The following is a 26,423-nucleotide window of genomic DNA, read 5'->3' on the forward strand; positions in this document are numbered from 1 at the left end:
TAGCCAGAGAGGGATTGGCCGAAAGGATTACAAGGGTTGTGAATGCCTCGCTGGGACAGGGCAAAATTCCAAAATCCCTGAAAAAGGCGGTTGTTAAGAACAATTTTGAAAAAAAAAATCATTCCTGGATCCTTAAACACCTATCAGCCTATTTCTAATTTCCCCTTTCTGGACAAGGTTCTAGAGCAGATGGGGGCTAATCCATTCCAGGGATTCTTGGATGAAACTGATTATCTTGATCCATCACAGTCTGGGTATAGGCCTGGTTACAGGACGAAGACAACTTTGGTTGTCTTGGTGGATAACCTCCACAGAGAACTAGACAGAAGGAAGGTATCCCTGTTGGTCCTCCTGGAGCTCTCAGTAGCTTTCAATACCATCGACCATGGTATCCTTCTGGGTCTGTTCTCCGGGATGGAACTTGGAGACACTGCCTTGCAGTGACTCTGCTCATTCCTGGAAGGTTAGACCCAGATGGTGGCACTAAGGGATAGCTGCTTGGACCCCTGGCCATTCCTGTGGAGTCCCACAAGGTTTGATTCTATCCCCCAAGCTTTTCAACATCTACACGAAACCACTCCTTTCCAAGAGAACAGCAGAGATCCTTCCTTACAGTTTTTATTAAGAAGTACACTGAGACAAGGCAGTCTTGCCTTCAGCAAGGTTATTTACATCCCTTTCTATCGTGTGATGGAATATATTCCTGTTGACATTGGACTGGTGTTAATGCAAACAGAGCAGAGAAAAGCAAATTGTATTTTATCACCAAGAACGGCTTCAAGACAAAGCAACAGAGAAGCAGATTGCAGTTCTACGCATGCTTTCTTGAGAGCTGGCCTCAAGGAACAGAGGGAGACTTGAGTTAATGCGTGTGAAATCAGACTCTAAATTGATTTCATCCCATTCCCTTCAGCAAATACTAAATTGGTCTACACTCCAACTGTGCTGTGAATAAGACTAACATGTTGTTATCCTAAGCATATTAGCTAAAAGTGAGTTCTACTGAGAACTAAGTTATTTTAAAGTAAATGGGATTATGAAACTGGCAGAGGCTTGCATTATGTTGAAGGCCTATTCAATGAACAAGAGCACGGGGCTGCACTTTATGATGTCCCTTGACAGTGTTGGATTCCATGTTTTGGGATAGTAATCTACTCTGGTCTTTGTTCTGACTTATCCTCAAAACAGCATCAGCAACATTTTTGGTGGCTCTTTCTACATTCAGGCTAAGACCTGAGAAGATTCATTGTTTTACTGATGTGGGAGTCAGCAGCTGTCACTGTTACTGAACATATTCAAGCAATTGTCTGATAAGAAAATATTTTAAAATTCATCTTGGAATTTAGGAAGTTCACTTTGAACCTGTGACTGCAGCCACTTGCTCCCTTTACTGCATCACAACATCTTTGGTAATCTACTGAATTGAGTTCAGCACATGAGAACAACAACAGCAACAAAAAAAATGGCCCTCCAAAATCTACTCTCATATATCCCCAACTTCTCCGATCCCATCAACGACTAGATCTACACAGCCCTATATCCCAGGATTTGATCTCATATTATGTGCTTTGAACTGTTTTACATGAGTCTATACTGTAGATTCAGTTTGACGCTATTTTAACTGTCATGGTCCAATGCTATGTAATCTTGGGATTTATAGTTTGGTGAGGCACCATCATTCTTTGGTGCCCCCCCCCCACCCAAAAAAAAAAAGATTTTGTAAAACGACAACTTCCATGATTCCAGAGCATAGAGCCATGATAGATAAAAAGGTTTACCTATGCTGAAGAAGTGTATGAATAGTATTTATCATTGGAAAAGTTATTTAGTACAGTAGGATGTCATTAGAAATGTTGGGAATCAAATGTAACCCCCCCCCCTCCCCTCTCTCTTTCTTTCTTTGGGCCCTTTCACATATCCCAGAATATCAAGCAGAAAATCCCACAATATCTGCTTTGGACTGCGTTATTGGAGTCCACACTCAGATAATATGGGATTTTCTGCCATGATATTCTGTGTGGAAGGGCTCTTTCTTTCTTTTGCTTTCTCCTCTTTTTTTTGTTTGTCTGTGTATTTTTTCTTTTTTTTAATGTACTGAAAATTATCTAACAAAAAAGACTCTGCACAAAGGGCCCTGATTTTGGAGCTTCTCACCAACAGACCCCTAAACTTTCTAACAGTATAACTATCATATTTCTGTTGTGGTCATTGCAACGTAATCATGCTGCATGCCACACACTGTTTCATAATTATTTACCAGCTCATTGCTTCCATCCTCATCAAAATCCTCCTCTATGCCATCAGTCAACTCCTCTCCATCTCCATCCAGGCCTCCTTCCATAGGATCTTCGGTAGAGTTGTCAGCATTCTCTGATATGCACTCATCTTGGATCAAATCGGCACTGTCTTCTATTTGTTTCTTTTGGGCTTCTGTGAGAAAAAGAAAAACACCAGAATGTGGCTCAATAAAAGCAATTTTTCCTTGGAATTCAAATTTTGATAGATGACAGCAAATTGTATTTTATCCCTGGGGCACAATCCAAAAAAATTCCTTTCATATGCTAAACACTTTGCACAGACATAGTAAGATGTCTGTCTTCTTTGACAACTACAAGCATACAATCGCAAATCTTTGAAATTGTCCTCACTTCTGGTGCTCCTTGAATAAGAAATAAATAAGGTTCATTGTGATCTGAAATGACTTGGAAATAATGGATTTGTAAATGGTAAAATATGGGGGCAAGAAATCTAAATAGACTTCAGCAGAGGGTGCTTACATTAAATACTGCAAACACATAGATAACAAGTGGAAGCTTTCATTGTGTTTTGTATCCATCACTAAGGTCTGTTTCACTGTTTTTAAGTTTTTCTATAAAAGAACAGGAAAGTGGGTGTTTATACTCCAGCGTCTTCTGCATTAATTTGCTTTAAAGCTGGCAACAAAAAGCAGAGGAAGGTGTTACCAATTCTTAAAGTATATTCTTGAGTCCAACATAAAAACTTCTCAGCTAATTAAAGATAAGGAATTCAAGGCACAGGAATAAAAGGACAAGAAATAAACTGTCTGTCTAGACACATTTAAATAATTCAAAGTTGAGATGAATATGAATTCTGTATCTCCAGGGTTCCTCCATGGAAACTAAGGCAGCACCAAATTAATAGGGATCATTTCTTATCATTTCACTCACCTTAAATTTGATGTTTTGTTTCAGCTACAATTCAAAGCTCAAATGGATTATTCAGAACAGAGGAGGGGAAGAATCAGAGCAGCCATCCTCCCCCCATTTTCTCCAAGATACTTGTTGAATTTTTAGGAATTCCAAATGGCCTGTTACTATAAAAATGGCTACTTTTGCCATTCACTGGCATGGGTTGACATTTGCATATCTACAAGAAAGTCCACAAATTTTTACAAAGTGGGTGGATTCCTCTCTCTAGGAAGTAGTTTTATTCAAGTAATGTAATGTGAAAAGCCTTTGATGATTCCAAAGAAAGAAAATGGGGCATGTATTGGGGCAGATCCCTTAACAACTAGTGACTTTTCATTCTGAGCTTTAAAAGGGTGACTTGAGATGCTAAACCATATCTTCAGAATAGATTTAGCAACTTGGATAGCACCTGAAAAGTTCAGATTAATAACTTGGAGCAGAATCGCCTCCTCACTGACATTGAAGACATCAGCAGCAACTGGAAAGGCACCTAACCAAAACAAAGGCCTTTCATTTGCAAAGCCTGGAGCTAGCACAGATATTTCTCTGCCATGTTTAGGACCATAATGAGAAAAACTTGGATTCAAGAATGGTCTCTATTGACTACTGAGGCGGTTCTCAACCTTCCTAATGCCCTGACACAGTTCCTCATGTTGTGAGGACCCCCAACCATAACATTATTTTCGTTGCTACTTCATAACTGTAATTTTGCTACTCTTATGAATCGTAAGGAAAATATCTGATATGCAGGATGTATTTTCATTCGTTCATTCATTCATTCAAATTTGGCACAAATACCCAATACACCCAAATATGAATACTGGTGGGGTTAGGGGGGCACTGATTTTGTCATTTGGGAGTTGTAGTTACTGGAATTTATAGTTAACCTACATCAAAGAGCATTCTAAACTCCACCAAGGAGGGGATTGTACCAAACTTGGCATATAGAACTCTCATGACCAAGAGAAAATTCTGGAAGGGTTTGATGGGCATTGACCTTGAGTTTTGGAGTTGTAGTTCACCTACATCCAGAGAGCACTGTGGACTCAAACAATGATGGATCTGGACCAAACTTGGCACAAAAACTCAATATGCCCAAATGTTGTGTAGTTTGGGAGAAAATAGACCTTGACATTTGGGAGTTGTAGTTGCTGTAATTTATAGTTAACCTACAATCAATGAGCACTCTGAACCCAGCCCACAATGGACCAAACTTGGCACACTACCTACATAGCCAACATTGAATACTGGTGGGGTTGGGGGGCTATTTTTGAATTCTGCGAGTTGTAGTTCACCAACACCAAAAAGGAACAGAAGGACAGGTGGAGTGATCTTCAGCCTCCTCTGCCAAAAGGTATGCATTTTCTGATGGTCTTTGGTGACCCCTCTGAAACCCCCCTCAAGACTCACAGGTTGAGAAACACTGGACTAGTGCCCTCTTTGGGGAAAAGTGGTCAGCTTTTTAGAGAGACCTAAGGCAAGCAGACCAATATCTAAACCTTGGATAGAGTGTCTGGCAGAAGCACCATGCAGAGTCTGACAGAAGCACTTAGTTGGACCAATGGTCTGACATACTACAAAGCAGGTTTCTATATCACAGTAGTAAAGAATGTGCTTTGAGATGCCTATTTGTCTAGGATTCAATGCACATTCTGTAATATCTGATTAGTATTTGAATGGATTCACCAAACATGAAAATTAGACAGTCATCTCAGCTCTCATTGAGGCTCTTTTGCATAATAATTGCTTTCATGTTGACTCTGACTTAATGGAGATTTTCTATCCAAAGCTTACTAGAAGAAGAATGCTTTATTTTGCGGCTTCATGACTTCGCTTTTATTGAAATTTGTCTAACCTGTGTTAACATTGTGATATAAGAAGATACACAGAACTGCATGTACCACTTATCAAAGTTATTTGAAATTACACCAGGGCCTTATTTTAGTGCATGTTTTCAGCAGTTAATTTTCAGCAAACGACACCACAGTGCCAATTGAGAAGAAGACTGTCATCATTTGTTAAAACGATGAATGTATGTGACACCTATTTTTAAGCACCAAGGCCCCTCTAACCTTAAAAAAACGTTTGGCCAAAATGTGTGCATCCTTCAGGAGTTAATGGAGACTATTCCCTACTGTCTGCAACACAAATCTTTTCAATGGAGCCATCAGGGATTGAATTTGGAGTGTACTATGTGTAGAAATTGTGTACACATATACACAGAAATAAGTCTCTTTGACTTAAATTTAGTTTATTCCAAACTCAAATAGAGCATAAAGCACTGAATGCAAAATCAACTCGCACCCTTTACATTGATTCAGTGGGTCTACTTGGGTCTAGCAGCTGAATTTAGGCCATCAACCTAATGGGACTTATTCACTTGTAGTATGGTACAGAGCATACCTTCAATCATTTAAGCCCAATCTTAAATCACCTGCCAGCTGCTATAGATGTTCATAGAAGCAAATTCCTTCAAGCCTCCTTCTAGTCCTACATTTGAAATTACAGTATCTCTTGAGTTTATTCCCCCCTGTCTCTCCAACTGGCAAGATGATTGATAACTTTGCAATGAATTAATTAACAGTTTAATAAGATGCCAAGAGCTATAGATCATTTCACCTACCTGCTTCAGCCTTCTGCTGCTTTTCAATCTTCTCTAGTCTCCCTAGCAAAGAGTCAATTTTTGTTTTGATCTGAGTTAATTCCTTCTTGATTGTCTGCAACTCATCTGACTTCACTGAGCAGAAAAAAAAACAAAAAAGACACCCCAATCAGGAAACAAATCATTAATTTTAATGCAGAGCACAATCTCTCTATTAGCTAAAGGTATAAGCATAGGTTTTGATTTCAATATATTATTACTTTAGGAGTGAATTAGTCTTCAAAACAACTACATCTCCCTCTTCATTTTTCATATTTGCATATTTAACACATCCTGTGCATAGCAGATACTTTTGACATTTTTTTTAATATAAGGCTATAGCAATGGAAAACTTTATACTAGTTCGAACAGAGAAGACTATCACAACTTTGGACATTAGAATGTGTCACAGCTAACATCATGCTAAGTATTTGTCTATTTCAAGGGTGGGTTCCAAAGGAAAAAGCTGAAAATATTCCTGTCATGCCTACCATTCAGTTTTTTATTCTCCTGGAAACCAGTATCAACTGCACAGGCTTGCATTTTGCTTGTGAAATCATGGTCCTGACTCACAAAGCCCTAAACAGCTTGGGTTCAGGAGACCTGAAGAATTGCCCTATCCCATATAAACCTTCTGAGATCTGAGACCCTTAATGGAGGCCATGTTGTGTGTCCTGTCAACTTACGAGGATAGGTTGGTGTGTATGAACAATAGGAATTTCTTTGATGTGGCATTTCTATTGTGGAATAGCCTTCTGAAGGTTGTCCGACTGGCTTGTTCCCCTTTGAACTCAGAATGTTTTGTTTTGTATGGCATCTGGTGCTTAAAACCAGGATTATTCTCTGGTGGTGTAAGCATCTTTTAAATCTGGTTTTAAAAAAGATCTTGGAGTCCTTGTGGACAACAAGTTAAATGTGAACCAACAATATCATATGGCGGCAAAAAAAGCCAATGGGATTTTGGCCTGCATAAATAGGAGTATAGTGTCTAGATCCAAGAAAGTCATGCTACCCCTCTATTTTGCCTTGGTTAGACCACATCTGGAATAATGTGTCCAATTCTGGGCACCATATTTGAAGGGAGATGTTGACAAACTGGAATGTGCCCAGAGGAAGGTGACCAAAATGATCAAGGGTCTGGAGAACAAGCCCTATGAGGAGACATGATAACCATGTATAAGCTTAAAGAGCTTTCAGAAGAGAAGGCTGAGAGGAGACATGATAACCATGTATAAATATGTGAGGGGAAGTCATAGGGGGGAGGGAGCAAGCTTGTTTTCTGCTGCCCTGGAGACCAGGTCGTGGAACAATGGCTTCAAACTACAAGAAAGGAGATTCCACCTGAACATTAGAAAGAACTTCCCAACTGTGAGAGCTGTTCAGCAGTGGAACTCTCTGCCCTGGTGAGTGGTGGAGGCTCCTTCTTTGGAGGCTTTTAAGCAGAGGCTGGATGTCGGAGGTGCTTTGAACGTAATTTTCCTGCTACTTGGCAGTAGGTTGGACTGGATGGTCCATGAGGCCTCTTCCAACTCTATGATTTTATGATTATCTGGTTTTAAAACAAACACTTTAATAAATAAATGTCAAATGAATAGCTTTTTCTTGAGAATACTGAAGAATTACAACCGAAAATTTTGCAGTGAATGGAACTTTACCGCTAACAGTATTTAGTTCTGAGATGACACTATTGAAGGAAAATAAAGCCAACTCCGAGTAAGGGCAATTGTTCTTGTATCAGTCAGATGTGTGGATCTGACTGATGTGTCATGTGGAAATTAGGTCATTTAAAGAGCTAAATTGATTTACTGATGTGCTGTCACTGTTAAGGGCAAATGAGGCACCTGTTAGAAAGCCCTGCCCTTACCTCACTAAGGGAGGTGAATACCACGTTCCACTTTAGATACAATGCGTGAAAGACTTATATGAAAATGTTTCTGAAGACTGCCTCCCTTTAACACAACCTAGTAATTTATCAGTCTGCATGCTGACAGCTTCTTTTGGCACATAGTCTTTCTTCCTCTTGTTTTCATTGTAACCCTATTTAAAATCATATCAAGCTATCTGTCTTATACTGAGATGAAAAACCTGGCAAGTAGTTACAGAGGCAGAACTTGATGTATGAAAACAACACTGTGCACTCAGCTGTCTACACCGAATCATAAACAGAATAATGAGAAAACTGCTTAGTATTTCTTCCACTTCCAATTTTTACATACACAAATTTTCTAGGAACATCTGTTTCATTTTTTTCTGGTAGAAAGTAAAATGGATCATGGAACGTCAACACAGCTATCAACATCTGCTTCAGATAGAAAACTACAAAAAAGCTGCTACATGAATGGTTTTAAAGGAACTATCTGATGAAGATGGAAAGATATCTTTTTCAAGTCACTGGGTTTATTAAAAAATGCTGGTTTGCAATTAGTCGGATTTAAAAGATTCAAATCACTTAACTTTATTAGGGTAGCAAGATATAATCATTAATAATTTGCTACTTCTACAAACTGATCTCCTGCATTATTTCTGCACTTTCATATAAAATCCATATATGACCTGGGATGTATTATTGCATACTTTACATACGCACTAATAGAGAGCTATTAACCAGCTCATAGGAGTTGAGAGAATTATGGGAATTGCAATCTACTCCTATGCTAAAGGTCTTGAGTGGGATAAGAATGGTATCCAAGCAATAGAAGATCCTTCTTTGAAATGAACACTTATTGAGCATGTGCAGAATGTTGAAGAAGGGAATGAGAGTAACATCCCATGTCCTACTGCCTGTGTACAGGGCAAGTGTTGAGTTTCTGGAATCTTTGTCTAAACATTTTGCTGACTTATGTTTAAGCTTCTAGTCACTTCTGATCAATGTAAGGCTGAGAGTGTTTGTGCAAGTACCTTTAAGTTGCCTGTTATTTATGGCAACACCATTAATTTTATAGCTGGGTTTGCTAATTTCTTCCTCTGAAATGTATCATATTTGAATGTGATTTTCCTGCTTCTTGGCAAGGGGTTGGTCTGGATGGCCCAAGAGAGCTCTTCCAACTCTTCTATGATTCTATAGGACCTGAAATTCATTGGTTGTCTTCTAGCCAAGTGCTAATTGGGCTGGCCCTGAATTAAGGTGTCATAGTGGAAGATTTGACTTATATAATAATAATAATAATAATAATAATAATAATAATAATAATTTTATTTATTTCTAGACTGCTCTCTCTCCCGCCCCCGAAGGAACTCAGGGCAGTTTATACATACAAAAAGGCAAGCATTCATTGCCTCAGGTGAAGTAAAGCAATAGTAATAACAGTGAGCTTATGACAAAGAATTAAACATTCTGATGAAAAATAACAAAACAAAACAATTCAATAACTAAAACATAAGTAAATGTTACAACAAATACCCTAAAAGCAATTTAAAATAGAGTTACATTAAACATGTCTGGTGCCAGTGTTCATTTGAAATGTAATGTGGTAGCCATATACTACAAGTGGGAATAGCCAGCATTCCAAGTAGTTAAAGAACAACTCGCCCAAAAATGCAACACCTAATACCACCAGAAAAGGGGGGGGGGGGGGGAAAGGAAAAGAAAAAAGAAGACAATGTGCTACTGATGCAAATATAAGGAGTTGATGGCCCTAAGCAACTGGAGATCAAGAGGGGATCCTGACAGCCCCTTTAACGTGGAAACTTCCACAATAAAAAGGGGCTGTCCAGAAGACGTCCTGGACAAACTGGAATTAATTCACCCCAAAACAGGAAAACCCTGGTTTGTGGCTAATTAATTTGATAGTGGGTTTATTCTGCACCTTCTTGGAAGGCGCGGGATAATCCCACTACTTCCAGTGTCTGGGCTGCAGTCCAGATTGTATTCCCACTGTTTTCCAGGCCAAAAAGCCCCCTAAACAGAGTAAAAAAAAGAAAGAAAAGAATTCACTTGGGCTCCATGGGCTGGCTGCTGGAGTTCTCCTGGCGTGTACAAATGATACGCTAGGAGAATTGGGGGGGGGGGGGGGGAGAAGGGAAATCACTCCTGTCTTCCCCACTTTATCCTCGTTCCTTCCTGGAGTGGACACCCACTCCAGAAAGCACACAGTGCAGAAGGGCCCCTAAGAAGATGCGTGTTATTAAAACGCAGATTCTCCTGGGATAAAGGCTTGTCTGGAACCGCCCCAAGGAAACACCTCCTCTCCATTATTGCAGGGCATATATAAGGTTGTCTAATTGAATTGATGACCTAACAGAAATGTAAACTTGATTCTAGGAACTACTAATTTTTTTGTATTACTAGCAAGACTCACTTAAAAAAAAGAAGTTCCTATTTTATTTGGAGAGGATTATAGAATGGAATAACAAAAATGCCACCTATGAATTTCTTCCTTTTGAGATAAGCAGATAAGCTAGTAAAAGGAATATTTTTTTTTCTTTTGATATGCAGTGCTCTATGAAGCATCTTCTTTTTCTTCAAGAAAGCTTCTAATAAGCACTATGCACAGCCGAGTAGCCTTCTGTTCAAATCAGCGAAATAACGATGTCTTCCTGCAACACCCTTTAAGGTTTGATAGCAGAGAATATGAGAGAAAAACCAATTCCAAGAGGAAGTGAAGTATGAAAGTCATTTCTCTCCCCAGCCTGCTTAAAACGCATTTTGAGTTCCCCGACGTATTTTGAGGTTCTGTGTATAAAGTGTATTTCTTTTGTGCCGCTGCATAATGTTCAAACCTAATTCAAAGAGATCAAAATTCTGCCTTAAAGCAATTGGAGTCCAAACTGTGTTTTATCAGTATGTAATCTGTTGATGTCTTTATTATGGCAATCTACTTCTTCTAATCTAACTAGAGCTCTTGTAAGTATCCACCCTGTTGAGGGAAGAAAAAATGTGGGAGAAACCAGGTGGATGAGATATTCTTCAACAGTTCTTCAAGAATGAGTCTCACCATAAGCAGTGATTTACAGGATGTATTTCTTTTTCTTACTGTAAGGGTTTAGTTGTTGCTGCTGTTTGCTGATCCGAAAGAGCAGCAGTAGCCACTGTGTTGGTTGGCTGGCTAACTTTATTCATTCTATAGTGCTCTGGGTTTAGCAGTGCTTTGGGTGCACTGAGTGTGCATGGGAGAAGTAAGGGGAATGGGGTGGTGGTGATCCACATGGAAAATAATAGAGACTGGCCTCCCTTAGAAACAGATAATTTGAGAAACACACTTTGGAAAATATCTTCAGCAGAGTCTAAATTTAATAGCACTCAGCTTTTGCTTCAGGAGTGAGTTCATCTGTCACAAAGAAGAAGAAAATGACAGGCAAATGGCCATCATTCCTGCTTTTATTCTAATATAGGAAGTGGGACTTGCAAATCTCACCCACTGTGAACTCCTAATGACTTCGGAAGATCAAAGATCTCACTGCGGGGAAGCTCTGCTGTGACATACTTTCAGTGCAAATCAAGAAAGAAAAAAGTGATTGATTTCTGTGCAATTTATGAACAACTGCTTAGAAACCAGTCTTTAATGTTAGCATATTTACTAAATGCAGGAAAAAAAAAAACAAATTGGGGGGTTGCTTAACCATGCCCAAATACAGGGTGTTATGAAATGATGGACCTAGTTTTAAAACCAGGCTGTGGTGCAGTTAACTGAGAGTTAGCTGCATTAAATCACTATTGATTGAGAGATCATGAGTTTGAAGCTAGCCCAGGTCAGAGTGAGCTTCCAGTCATTCATCTAGCTTGCTGTTGACATATGCAGCCTGAAAGACAGTTGCATCTGTCAAGTAGGAAATTTATGTCCCACTTATATGGGGAGGCTAATTTAACTAATTTACAAAACCATAAAAATCTTCCAGCCCCTTGCAGAAGAATGAGGAAGTACTCCATCAAAGTATTCTATCAAAGGATGGTGAAGCGGCAGCTCCCCTGTGGCTGGAATCAAGCCAGAATCCAGGATACCCTCATGAAGCTGGAAAAAGCTTGGGCTCAGCTGGAATGTTCAATTGCCTCTGCGTCTGTCTATATATGTTTTATGTTTAATTGGCATTGAATGTTTGTCATGTATATGTGCATTGTAATCCGCCCTGAGTCCCCTACGGGGTGAGAAGGGTGGAATATAAATACTGTAAATAAATAAATAAATAAATCACTATATTTCACAATGGCAGCATGTTAAAATCACACAGAAAGTTACAGTTTAACGAGTTATCCAGTTAACAAGTTTTACTAACCACTGTGCTGATAATGTTCAAAGGGTTCAGCTGTGTGCTGATCTGCTTTAGTTAGCCTAATAAACTCCATTTTGTTACAAATAACTCAGGCTAGGGCTGTCTGTGCACTGAGAAAGGCATTTCATGGTGATCAGTTGAAAATCTATGCCCCGGCCTTTCAAGTAGTAAGGATTTCATTCATAGGTTGTTTATGGTTGCAGAGATATAGCAATTTCAAACTGGGTCCAACTCTTTAAAACACCAATAAATGTAAAATCTGTATCATAAGCAGTGAGTACTAGAATATTTCTGGTTATAGTAATGTGAAAACACTAAACTCATGGGTAAATACTTGTCAGAGGCACAGTAATAATTGTCAAGCACAGACACAGCAGGAATGTCCCAGTTCCCAATGGAAAAAAACAGAGGGTTCATAGAGGCCTGTTGCACACAGGGCTTTAACATGTGCCCAACCAGGTTTAAGAAACCCGGTTGGGCACTGGTAAATGTCCCCACACATCCCCCCAAAACCCACACTTTCCTGGGGTGTGTGTCTAGATGCCCTGCTGGACTTTCTGCCAGGGCACCCAGACATCAAACAAAACCCCTCAAAAACGGGCTAAAAATAAAAAAAATACTTATCCAGCAGCCATTAAACTGCTGTTGGATTTCTCCTGGCACATAGAAATGATGTGCTGGGCCAGGGGGGTGGACGACGAGCAATCTTCCTCCTCTCCCTGACTCTCCTGGCACGGAGGGCTCTGGTAACCATTTAATGGCAACCAGGTGAGTAATTATTTTTAACATTTAGATCTTTTCTGGGGGGGGGGGGTCTTAGAAGGGGTTGCTGTCTTGTTTTTTCTGAGCTCCAGTAGCCCAGAAAAACCTGAAACAGCTGTGTGGATTGGGCCCACACCTGGAAAGACCTGGGTCTTATGAAAGATTCAAGTCTTTCCAGGTGTAAAATTAATTCGTGACAAAGCAGGGTTTTCTTGCTTTGTCCTGAATTAATTCAGTTTTATTGGAGATATTGTTTGGATGCCTATGGTAAAACCGTGGAAGCTCCCATGTTATGGGCCCTGTATGGAAGAGCCCAGAGATAATTTTGCTTTAATCAATTTATTTGATTTGTTTGTAGGTGGAAACATGTGTACATATCACATTTCAAAATCCATATGATATATATTGTGAATTTGAGGAATACTAAATGTAGCCTATACTGTTAAACTGGGATTAAATTTTTGAATGGACTTATTGTCTCCGACCAAAGGTAAAACCTTTGGATGCTTTTCACATGCTTTTCCTGCTTCAGGATGCAAATCTATCTCCAGCAGTGATTATATAGAGACTTCCTGAGGAAATTAGTCCTCTCATTACCCTCTGCTTTTTAAAAAAGAACATGTGAGCATCAGACCTGACAGATGGATTTTCAATTTTTAAAAAACATTTTCCAAAATAGAACCATCTTTTATTCTTCTTCTTTTACAGGTTTTTTTTTTTTTTTTTTGCTGCCAGTGTGATTAGTGCTTCTGGGAGTTGTCTTGATTAGCCTTCACTGGTGGAAAGCAGGTATGAGTAATGTCTAGGTTTGGGAAAGTGTCCTCTATAGGGTTTCCCCACTGTGTTTCCATTGCCTTCAAAGTTTTTCACTTTCAAATAACTCCAAAGGTCCCTCTAGCTGTGCTGGGATGCAACTTGGTTGGAACGTTATTGGCCCAGATGAGACCTTTGGAGCTCTTGCGTGACTTCCTGTTGCAAAACAGATCTTTCCTGGGCCTAAAATGGCCTGTGAAGGCAAACACATGGCATAATTGGGAAATTTTGGGGACCTCAAAAGCATGGTAAGGAGACCATGTGTCACCTGTAGGTGCCTCCTTCTTCTCCCCTTCTGTAAACCTATCCTCCAAACCATCTCAAGGTAACTTACAGACAATGTCACTGAAACAGCAACACTTCTTTTCTTTCTCCTTCCTCTTTAGGTCACAATGCAAAGACTGCCCTGCACTGCAAGTCTTGTTTTGTAAAAATTACACAAGAACATTGATTTGGGAGGACTAAAATGTTCTATTCCAGTGCGTGAAGGTTAGGTTTCCATCAATTCAGGAAAACACAATGTTTTGTGAAGAGTTTCTAATATTCTGCAATGACAAGGCAAGCTTCTGAAAGGACACATTGTGTTCCCTTTGGTACGTACATATTGCTTTGGCATATCAAAGCAATGTCTTTCAGCAGCATTAGTCTACTACAGCCGCTTCACAATGTATCAGCACAATAGTCTTCTTAGTGGCTTTCTTACAGGAAGAATAGTGACACTTTATGAAAGAAGAGGAAATGCATTGCCCAAAGGACAAAATTAGGTATCACTTTAGTAACAATTGCTTTGATTTAAAGGGAAATAACATTTTTTATCGCCACATCGGGGAAGAATGTCACAAGGTATGTCTGCTAAGAGTATAAAACCTGTAGTCCAATAGTATCTATTCCTGAGAAAATAATGATAACATTTCTTAATGGCATTAGTTGATGAGAGATTTTCTAGATGTGCCTTTTGTGAATATATTTATGTCATTAAAATATGTTGAGATTGGAGCTAATGGTTAAGAAACAAAAGGGAATCAAGTCAGGGCTATGCCCAAGAAAGGAAGCAGCAAAAGCTGTCACTCCCTCTCCCTCAAGGTGCTTAACACTGGTCAGGCTAGTGTTCCCCGGGGGAAAAAACCCCACAACAAAACCAAATAAAAAAACTACATCTTCTCCTGGGTTGTTGTAGGTTTTTCAGGTGGTATGGCCATGTTCCAGAAGCATTATCTCCTGACATTTTGCCTGCATCTATGGCAGGCATCCTCAGAGGTTGTGAGACCTGACCTCGCAACCTCTGATGATTGCTGCCATAGATGCAGGTGAAACATCAGGAGAGAATGCTTCTAGAACATGGCCATACCACCCAAAAAACCTACAACAACCCAGTGATTCCGGTCATGAAAGCCTTCGACTGGGTCTTTGTGCATGAAGAGTTTGTATCTGCATTTCTAACATTACATCTTCTCCTTCTCATCTTTTTGACACAAAAATGCAGCAGTAATAAGGAAATAATAAAGCATCACTGTTTTTTCCTTTTTCCTGGCTGAGGTAGAGCCAGTCTTGAGACAATGAAATAACCCCTCCCATTTTATAAACTTCACTGTTTTCTTTAATTAGCACAATGTTTTTTAAAGGATTTAATTTCAAATATAAAGCTTTCTTTCAAATACAAAGGACTGACAAGTTTTCTTCATTTTAGTTGCTTTCTAACCTGGGTGAAGTAATCTTTACCATTGCCTCATTGTGTTGGGAACAACAAAGGTGAAATCATACAGCCATTAAACACACAAGATAGTTTTTATATGACAGATTCCTGGGGAGCAATAATGGCAAAATTCCAACTCATAGGCAGCATTTATTCACCTGACAAGGCTGTTATCACAACCTCTGGACCTCTGAGTAGGTCCAAAAGTTGTTATAAATGTCAAATGTGATGATTTCATGTGCACTTTCCAAGATCTTTGGAGGAAAGCAAAATCCAGTATGCAAAGAAACATGTATTTGGAAAATCTATTCACACATTTAGAACTAGCAGAAATGATAGTTTGAAGAACATGCCCATAACCAAACGGTACTAACTAGATTGTTGTTCATGAAAAGTGGGCACCTTTGGACCCTCGAGATCTTTCTGGACTTTAACTCTCAATAACCCTAGTTAGAAAAGCACTTGCAATTCAACATATAGAGAGCTACAAACTGCCCTCTGAAATCTCTTTTTCACTACAATTAACATAGGGTTGTTTTTTGGGTTTTTTTTAAAGTCCATCTATCTAAATATTGCTGTGCGTTTAAAGCTGAAGTGATAGCATGAACTAGATATCGACACACATTGCATTATGCAACACAGATGCATACTGACTACTCTCCTTGATACAATGCTGAACTCACATTTTGATCCTGATGAGGAAGTTCCACTTGATGTAGATCTTGATCCACCTTTCATGGAAAACACCCCCTTTCCTCGGCGAGTTGCTGTTACTGTTACCCGGGGACGTTTTAATGGAATTACAGCGCGAGGCGGTGCAGGGACCCGGGTATGGTAATCAAACAACCTTTAAAAAAATGAAAATAGAAGTGCCATGGTACTTTATACTGCTATCGTGTCAAGGAAATCTCGCAGGCTTTATATCCTCCTTTCTAGGAGATTTAAAAAAAATGAAAATCTCAACAGCTTACACCGACATTAAATGTGATTCCAAGGACCTTTGTGCATGAAGAGTTTGTGTATCTGCATTTCTGACATAACCAAGTGCAATGTCCTCATTTCCATGAAAAATATTTTAACAGACTGTCGTCATTTGTGAAATGATAACTCTCCTTTACATATTTTCATTTCAACTGTGCAGGTACATTGTGGATTTAATAATCACGAGTACACACTTACACCTACAAACACATAGACATTCATAGTTTCAACGTCTTACTTTTCTAACTTCATGGTAATGTATCTGGTAATAAGAAAACTAGTCCTGAATCATGGATTGGCTGAAACTTTTTCATTAAAGGATGATAGATTAATTTCACTTTTCAGAAATGTCATCAGCTTCATAGGAAATCTGCTACATAACATGAGCTTTTTGTTGAGTTCCAAGGCCAGAGAAGCAGATGGCGAAAACAGAAGAACAGCCTGCCTCAGGGGAGCATGCTTGCTCCATTAATGTTTAACATTTACACAAATGATCAGCCACTGCCAGAAGGGACAGAGAGTTTTATCTATGCTGATGATCATGCCATCACCACCCAAGCAGGGAGCTTTGGAACAGTTGAACAGAAGCTCCTCGAAGTTTTGGGTGCTCTTACTGCCTATTACAGAGAAAACCAGCTGATTCCTAATTCATCTAAAATGAAGTTGTGTGCTTTTCACCGATAAGTTGCAGAGCCAAATTCAAGGTGCAGGTAATGACCTATAAAGCCCTAAACGGTTCAGGCCCTGCCTCTCTTTCACATCTCCATCTATGAACCGGTGCGAACTCTAAGATCCTCCGGGGAGGCCCTTCTCTCGCTCCCACCTCCATCACAAGCACGGTTATCCTCTGTTTGGATATCAACCAGCACACCAATGCCTTAAATCAAGAAACAACTATCTAAAATCTACAGAGAAACTCGCAAGAACACCTCAGTGAGTGAGAGTCCAGAAGTGGCAGGCTAAAACTTGGAACCTCAATCCATGGCTCATACTGAATGAGAGATTCCTACCTGGACACACAAAAGACTACGTTATTAGAATTTGAATTGGAAGGTGATAGATGATAGCTTTGTATTGAGGTCAGCATATATTGCAAATGACTCAAAGACACACAATAACAACAAAATGCATTTCCAGTTCATTGGAACTTGTGAGGGTATTACTTTGGAATACACATACAGTGAAGAAGTTATAAATTTATACAGTGATTTGAACCAAAACTAGTTCTAAATGAAGTGACTATCAATGGGATATCCAGCTTAAAATATTTATACAAAAATATAAAATTTAACAAAAAAATTAACATGAGCTATGTATGTGGTTGGCCGTTGTGTTCAGGTGACAAATTCTAATTGTTTTCCTTCATGTAATTAGTAAGACAAACTCTCTTATTTTTAAACTTACTCATTTTCAATAATGTTTAAATATTTTAACTGTATTTCATTAAATATAATTCTGAACTTTTAATATACTATGATTCATTAAACTCCATTTTAATATTTACTTTGTGTGGTTTTAATTGTTCTGTTCTTTTAAAATTGTACATTCTCTTCAGTTCAAATAAATATCCTCCCCATTGTCTGGAAAAAGATTTCATAAAGGAAACTGTTCTGATCTACTGATCAAGACATATTGCAAGTATACTTTATATATATATATATATCTAAAAACAGAAATATAAATTACACATACCGATTATAGAAATCATCTCTGTAGTAATCATAATCAAAGACGTAGCCACTGCAGAAGGAAGAAGACAAAATTACACAAAGTGACACAAGAGACACCTAAACTAATTTGTGCATCATTTTGAAAGGATAAAAAAGTTTAAATATTCCTAATCTGACCCATTTCAGATGTTTTCAAATTTTGGAAGACTTCTATTTGCATATACATACATAATTTTACATTTTGGAGACATGACCCTACTTTAAACACAAATTCCATTTGTATTTTATATATTCAATTATACACATAGCATGCAGTCTTTTTTTATACAATATTTTTAACAATTTTGACTATTCAACTATCAGAAAGTCAAGCTGTCCCTATCTTAACCACCCAGATGGGTTTGGGAATATTGCCTCCACTAAGATCCATGAAATCCCCACCTTGTTAGCTGAAGTAGTATATTCCCAAACATATTTATTTTCCTTTATTTCGTAGTAACTGTCTCATTCTGTCATTATTAAAACCATTACTGCATTAGGTAATTCAACTGTTGCACACAGCTCCGACAGAGAGGGAGACTTACAGAGGATGCTTTAATTTACAAATATTAAAAGAAGTACTTGATTAAATATAGAAGTATCATTTTGACTCAAGCTTTAGCCACAAATTCCCCTGCTTTGGAACATTCTCCCCAGGAAGATTAGGCAAGCCCCCACACTGTCCTCTTTTTGTAGGGATTTGAAAACCTGTTCCAGCAAGCATTTGAGATTGAATGGTTAGTCCCTAGTTATACATACCCAGTCCCTAAGTCGCCAGATTGCGCTCTGTTTTGCTTTTCATCAACTTCGCTGGCCCTATGGTACACTATTTGCACTACCCCTTGTGCAGCTCTTTTAAAGCTTGGCCATGCCCATTTTAGAAATCTTGGTCACTGTTTTTGTTGAACCTGGTCTGATGGAGCTCCAATGTAATCTGTTCTATTTTGTTATGTTAGTCTGTTTTATCTTGGCTGTTGCATTTTATAATGCTCCTATTTTATTTTATTTTTTGTTTTATTGATTATTTTTGCTTTTATTTTTTTTTAACTTTTTGTCCCACTTGTAATCCACCCCAAGTCCCTTCGGGGAGATGTTGGTGGGGTATAAGAATAAAGTTATTATGTGATACATAACAAGATTAGTACACAGCAAACAAGATCACAATGCTGGCTTTTGTATATAATCACACGTTGAACACTTCTCAAGTGTCTAGGACTCTGTGTGATATATTGGAGAATAAAGCTATTATTATTATTATTATTATTATTATTCTCAAAAAAAAGGGAAGGCATAACGTTTTCCCTCATATCCCACTCAGTCCTGGCAATTCAAGCCTTCAAGCACTGATTTGGTCTCACAAAATGTCTCCTTGATCTTTCCATTGGAGTCACCATTTTGTGTCATGCAAAAACTTTTGCAAAACTGTTATGCTGTCTGAATTTTGCCATTACTGTTGTGCTTGTATACCAGAACCGGATTAATTGCTAGTCTACTACTGATATCCTACCAGTCATTTCATGTATACATTTAAATTTATTTCAGGTAATGGTAATTATTCTGCTTTTGCTTATTTCTAATAAATGTGACATGTCATTTTGAATAATTCTCTGCAGATTGTACTTCAGGATGTGATGGTTTTAGTTGCCATTCTATTGGTCTTGAAAGAGAACTGTTTACATTTAAATATCTTTAACTCCTATATATAGCAACCATACTTTGATTCATGAGAAATTGAATCTGTTTTGTTTAAAATATTTATACCCTGTTTTTCTTCTTGTACTTGAAAGAAGGTTTCAAGAATCATAAAATACCATTCAAACAACAAACCTAGCAATATAGAAGAAATATACATGTCATCCATAAGACAACTTTAAAACAATTGCAGTGCTAAATATAACAGATGATATTAAAAAGCCAGCACTGAAGAATGAGTAACCAGAAAGAGAGCCAGCATGGTTTGAATCTGGGAGATTAAGGTCTGAATCCTCACTCAGCCATGGAAACTCACTCAGGCAAGTCACATTCTCTTAGCTCAAGAATAAGGCAATGATAAACCTCCTCTGAATATATCTTGCTAAGAAAACCCTGTGACAGATTCACCATAAATTGGAGGCAACTTGAAGACACATCACAACAACAACAAATGGCAGGCAGGTAATGAAATCCAGTCTCAGAAGATGAAATATTTTCTGAACAGGTGGATTTAACACTGTGGGATGAGCAGGACAACCTCCTTGGCTGAATCAATAGTCAGAAGGTCTTCTCTCTTGCTCCCTTGTTCTAGTCAAACTGGGAAGAGAACTTAATTGCATTGGAATACATAGTATATACCACGTTGTAGTACTTTACCAAATTGAGTAAACAACAATTCCTATCATTCCCAGCCAGAAGGGGAAAAAGCATAAAAAATGGAGATTTAGAGTCATGGAGTTGTTTATAAACAGCTAACATATGGCAAGGAAATTGGAATAATAACAGAAGGGAGCCATTAAAGTGAGATACATTCTCATCTTGTTTAAATTATAATCATTATTTCCACATTTGCACCTGTACATGTGCATTAGCAGATGCAAAAATCATGTGAAGTTACAACCTCTTTTGCCCTCTATTTTGATGTTATATTTCTTCAGTCTGTGGCAATGCATATGTTTCCACCATATGAACATGGCTGTCTGGAGATGGATTCAATATGCTAAGATTTTCTTCCAGAAAGAAGCAAATTTTAAAGAAAAAGAAAGAAAGAAATGGGGACATATATATACCATAGCTAAAAGTTCTATTCATATGTTACTTATGTGTAAAACTTTACAACAATAAGGTGAGAGTTAACTCACATCTTTGCACCACCCTATGTCTTTGTACTAAACATCCAAACTTTAAGCATAAAGGTGGGCTATTTGCAGGTTTAACATTTTATATTGGATTAGATATGCACTTTCCAGGATCTCTAAATCCTTTGCTGAAAGTGGAGCACAGTGTTGCTCTGGAAGACCTAGAAATTTCTAGATAGGCTTACTCTCAGGTAAAAAAGGGGGCCTTTTAAGACATGTTTTTTCCATTTTCACAAGAGTCCTGCACCCCTAACCCATGTAAAAGTGGAGTGTTTACAAAAGAGCCCCTCCACACAAGTAGATATTTGTGTATTGGTGCTGATATTCCAATTGATTTCACTCAGTACAGATATCGGAAGACAGATAGACCACGTTGAAGCAGAGACAAAAAGTGCAACTAAAGTTCTATCTACTCTGCCATATAATCAAGTTTCTGAATCCAGATTATCTGCTTTGAACTGGATTATATGGCAGTGTAGACTCGTATAATCCAGTTCAAAGCAGATCATCTGGATTTAGAAACTGGGTTATATGGCAGTGTAGATCCAGACTAAATTTCAAAACTGTCAAGCTTCTAATGTATTGCATGGATGCTGAACTTTGAGTTCAGATGATGGGGAGGTGAAATGATACCAATCAACCTTTAAAAGTCTGAAGGGTTATCATGTGAAAGGTAGGGTAAGTTTGCTTTCTGCTACTTCCTGAGGACAGGACCTGAGCCAATGGATTCAAATGATGAAAAAGAAAATGGCAACTAAGTATCTGGAATAATCATCTAACCTGTTCAATAATGGAACGGACTGATTGGAAAGATTTCAAATCTTGGAAGGTCTGGAATTCACTGGAGGAATCAACTGAAGTTGAATAGACTCAGGAAAAGTTATATTCCTGAATAGGTGGGACAAGATTACTCTTGTGGTCCTTCTTTACTTTCTCAATCTGTGAAAAATGGTAAGGGACTAAAATATGTTGTTATTGTTCATAGGTCCTTCCTTGTGCAATAGCATTTACATCAATCTCTCCCTCACTATATAGCTACTACACACTAGGACTTTTCTAGAAACTCCCTGACTTCCATCAGAAAGTGTTTGAGATTCAAGGGCAATATAAGTATACGAAAAGAGAGCAGTTCCTTCTAGGATAGTTCACCTTGTGGCAGATATGTACTGGAAACAACTCCTTCCTTTAATGGACCTGAGCAGTCGGGGATTGGGTGCAGACTCCATGCTTTGCAGTTTTATAGAGATGGCCAGAGAACAAACAATATAAACAAGGCAAGAATCTTGACATTTTGAAATAGTTCATCATATCCTTTTTTTAAAAAAGGTTTTCTTTTCTACCCTCAAGCTTCTCCTTTTACATAATCATGAAAACAGAAAAAAAAGAGAATGAACCAACCAAACAAACAAACTTGAAAAACGAAACAATAACATTTCAAATTATGACAGAAAAAGACTGTTCCATTTCTAGTTACCTAAGGGCATAGCACAATGCATTATTCACTGAATCCGATTTTCACACACAATTGTCTACATTCCCTGGCGTAATAATATAAGGCTGAGCTGCTTTTCTTCCTCTTTTCATTTTAAACTGGAGTACAGACTTCTCATTTTCTGTAGAATAAGTAACAAGGAATAAAAAGAAGACCGAATTCCTCTAAAATACAAAAGCTTGGCTTTTGTTGACTTATCAGTTATACAAGATTGTCAATAACTTAAGTCCAAATATACATGGACATCACAGTCAGATAAACAGATGTATTAATTTTTTTTCTTTCTGTAAGTCCCCTGCCTCAACACCAGCTATATACACAACAGATTAATGTGATAGAATTCAAATCAGACTACTGGTATAAAGGATAGCGGGTTTAACATTTTGAAATGTGCTTACTCCTTAACATTTCGCTTCAGATAACAAACCCACACAGCAGGGACTCTTCTGGACTTAACACTTCTATTTACTTGGGTTTTTGTGCACATTTAAAAAAAATACAGAGTTGGATTTATTTTAAAAAATCATGAATAAAATTAGAGAAATTACATCCATCACTTGACTACACCAATGATATACCCTATCTCTTCAGCTTAGCTTCCACCACATTGTATTTATTTATTATTTATTTACTATATTTGTACCCCATTCTTCTCACCCTGAAGGGGACTCAGAGTGGTTTACAAGTAGCAAAAATTCAATGCCGCATACAACAGATATACAAATAAAATAAACAATGCATTAAAAACCACAGAGTTAAAGTATCTAAACATTAAAATCAATTATTAAAACCACACAATCCAAAGTCATCGTCCAGGAGCGTTTCTGGTCATAATTGCACTTGTTCCATTTCACTTATTGCACTGAGTTTATTGTCCAAAAGCTTGGTCTCACAGCCACATTTTTAATTTCTTCCTAAAGATCAGAAGAGAGGGCGCTGACTTCATTTTGCTAGGGAGGGAGTTCTATAGCTGAGGGGCCACCACTGAGAAAGCCATGTCTCTCGTCCCCACCAATTGCACCTGCGAAGGAGGCGGAACCAAGAGCAGGGCCTCCCCATATGATCTTAACCTCTGCTTTATAAAACATTCACTGCATACAATGTTGTCATATATAAACCAGGTTCTCTAACCTTCAAAGTCAGTTCCCCAGGAGGTAGACAAAGAAATCTGGAAGCTCATTCCCATGCCTACATCTGGTCATGAAGTTTTTAGTCCACAAAAGCGAATACCACAATACGCATGTTTGTCTTTATGGTAAAACATTTTAAAATTATAATTCCCACTATACAAGGCAGATGCTGGTGGGAGTTGTTGCCTTAAAAGTACATTTTTGAATCCCTAATTTATGATGCCATAATACTGTTTAGTCCTCTTCACATTTATTTGTACTGGTAATTTCTTCTCATAACCTAATTTTCCTTGCCTCCCTCTTTTTCTACAACATAAACATAATCACTACTGAAGATAAACATGAACAAGAAACGACTGTGAAAAAAATGACTATAGACAGCTTTGGTGAACAGGTTGTTTTTTTAGATTCATGAATGGGACTTTATTCTTTTGCCATTATAGACCAGTGTGGAAAACAGAATGACCATTTTGCCAATGAGGAATGACAACTGACTTCAACAGAAAAATAGCAGAACTACATCTGTCATAAAAAATGCTTGTTTTCCACTTAGCTTCAATGAGTAATTTTTGTGTGTGTGATGCTTTCAGAATCCTGGAAGACTATGGTCCAAAACCCTGCTTGGCCACAGGAATCCACTGATTGACTTTGGGCAAACCATATCCGCTCCATCTCAAAGAAATGCAGTACCCCCCCCCCCCCCCGCCAAGAGACTGTAGGAATTGGTTTGTCTTAGGGTCATCATAAGCTAGAAATGATTTGGAGGCATGCAACCTTGAGCTTGTTTGGAGGTTCTAGCAGGGGAGCGCAGCTATCGTAAACCCGGGACCGAAGACTGGAGACCTCGGTACACTCCTTCTATACCTGGGACGTTGTCCTCTTCCACCGAGTGCGCAGCTTCGGGAGGGACGCACATGGAGCGGTGAGGGAGGAAGGGGACACCCGCCTAGCCAGCCAGATCAGCCGAATCAACCCTGGCAATCAATGGGGTGACAGATGTTGCAGCCAGATCGCCCTCACATCCAAGGAGGCATGCAACCGTAACAAATGGGTGAAATCCAACTTTGCACGAGAAGGCTCCTGTTTACATAATGCTCTTCTCCTCCTTCTCTGCAAAGTCCTGTAACTCCATGGAGGAAATTTTGAGGGAGAACATAGGATCTCCAAAGGGAAGCAGAACAATTCACACTTTTGCTTTTGACAAAATCCATGCCATTGTTCAGAGGTCTAGTTGGATGCAATTCCATACAAGCTGTTTTATATACTTTCATTCATGTTTTTGTAAACCTTTTTGGGAAATTTCTTTTGTCTCCTTTGTAGAAGAGGGAGCAGGTTTGTTTTCTGCTGCCCTTGAAACTAGAACTCAGAGCAATTGGTACAAATTACAGGAAAGGAGATTCCATCTGAACTTTAGGAAGAACTTCCTGATCATATGAGCTGTTCAACAGTGGAACTCTCTGGGTCGGATGTGGTGGAAGTTTCTTCCTTGGAGGTTTTTAAACAGAGGCTGGATGGCCATCTGTCAAGGATTGTGCTTTTCCTGCATGGCAGGGGGTTGGACTAGATGACCCATGTGGGCTCTTCCAACTCTATTATTCTATGATTCTATGAAAAGATTGCTACAAACTCATAATGTGCAATTATGTATCTCCAAACACAGCTTCTTCATTTGTCTCTTCCTCTTTAGTCAATGTGCCTGATTAAATACACACATAAAGGACTCTGGGATAATCAGAGAAGCTATTAATTTATTTGCAGACACGAACTCCATTGCTAACAATATTACTTTGCTATATGATGAAGGGCTGCAATTAGCTTGGAAATAATACTTAAGGATTTTATGTTTTAGAACCAGTAAAGGAAAACACTATTTCCTGATTCCACTGAAAAAAAGGCCAGGGAAACCTCTAAAATAGAGAAAAATACATTTCACACTCATGGAACAGTTAGACAGATTACATGTCACTTGAATCTTGAATTTCAGGCTCTAGAAATTCAGGATCTAGCTGAGTAACTATGCATTTTGTTCAGAGGTATGCAGTGATGAAAAAGCAAAGTATAAAAAGATGGAGGGAGAAAAAAATGGAGCAATAAAGAAGAGAGAAAGAGAGAGAGAGATGGAGCGAGGAAGGAAGGCAAGAAAGAAGATGGAGCAGTACAGCTCCATCTTCTTCCTAATGGGTCAAAGACCTATGGCACAACACCCACACAAAGAAAATTGGGTCTGCCACTTGAAGTCAGAGAGGTGATGTACAGAGTTAGGAGAGCAGCAAAAGAACAAACAGAAAAAGTTAGGTACCTGTAGAGAACAAGAAACCTTCATGGAGCCTCCGAGGACCGCCTTCTCTTGTAGTTTTGGGCCAATTGCACTTGCAGTGAACGTTTAGGGGAGAACCTACCCTGAAGCTGATGTATGGACATCTACTGAATTGGGTCAATGGGAAATCAAAGTAGATAATCTGATAATAAAGGAATAGTGATTATCCAATGTCATATGATTCTTCGTTTTCATGGAGTTCGCAAGAAGAGCTCCTACAACTCCCATTGCATTTCAAAGTTCACAAACTTCTTCATTCTCCTTGCTCGTATACTACTGCTGCTTGATGAAGAAACCTGTGAGCTTTGAAAGCCTGTTGGATATATCATCACAATGTGGACTCTGGGTTATGTTTTTCGGCTAATTCATACAACTGCATTAAGATGTTTCCTTCAAAATTAACCTAACATTTATTTCCACAATTCTTGACTTATTCCTCATCTTAATGGATAAAGTTAGAAATTCAAAAGACAGATTGGTATGAAGGAACTGCCTTCAACCCTAGATTTTTTTTTTCATCCCAGAAAGAAAGGATATGAGAGGAACTTAATGTGTTAATATTTCTTTGGTCCAGGGAGCCTCTGCTATTTTCCTGTGCCTTGGATGAACCATGGTCTCTCTTTTTACTCAAGTCATTT

The 26,423-nt window shown here is 38.5% G+C and overlaps 1 protein-coding gene across 7 annotated transcripts in view; it reads right to left on the bottom strand.

Annotated features, from left to right (window-relative positions):
• Positions 1-26,423, bottom strand: part of RALYL (RALY RNA binding protein like) — a 310,011-nt gene that overhangs the window by 12,995 nt on the left and 270,593 nt on the right. For all 7 annotated transcript variants that reach the window (XM_060775546.2, XM_060775547.2, XM_060775545.2 and 4 more), the window contains 4 exons: positions 17,999-18,046; positions 16,009-16,172; positions 5,833-5,946; positions 2,258-2,430 (listed from right to left, as the gene is read on the bottom strand). In XM_060775546.2, coding sequence (XP_060631529.2) covers positions 2,258-2,430; positions 5,833-5,946; positions 16,009-16,172; positions 17,999-18,046 — 499 coding nt within the window. The remainder of the gene's footprint in view (positions 1-2,257; positions 2,431-5,832; positions 5,947-16,008; positions 16,173-17,998; positions 18,047-26,423) is intronic.

This window comes from Anolis sagrei, chromosome 4 (assembly GCF_037176765.1).
Source record: "Anolis sagrei isolate rAnoSag1 chromosome 4, rAnoSag1.mat, whole genome shotgun sequence".
NCBI classification, from domain to species: domain Eukaryota; kingdom Metazoa; phylum Chordata; class Lepidosauria; order Squamata; family Dactyloidae; genus Anolis; species Anolis sagrei.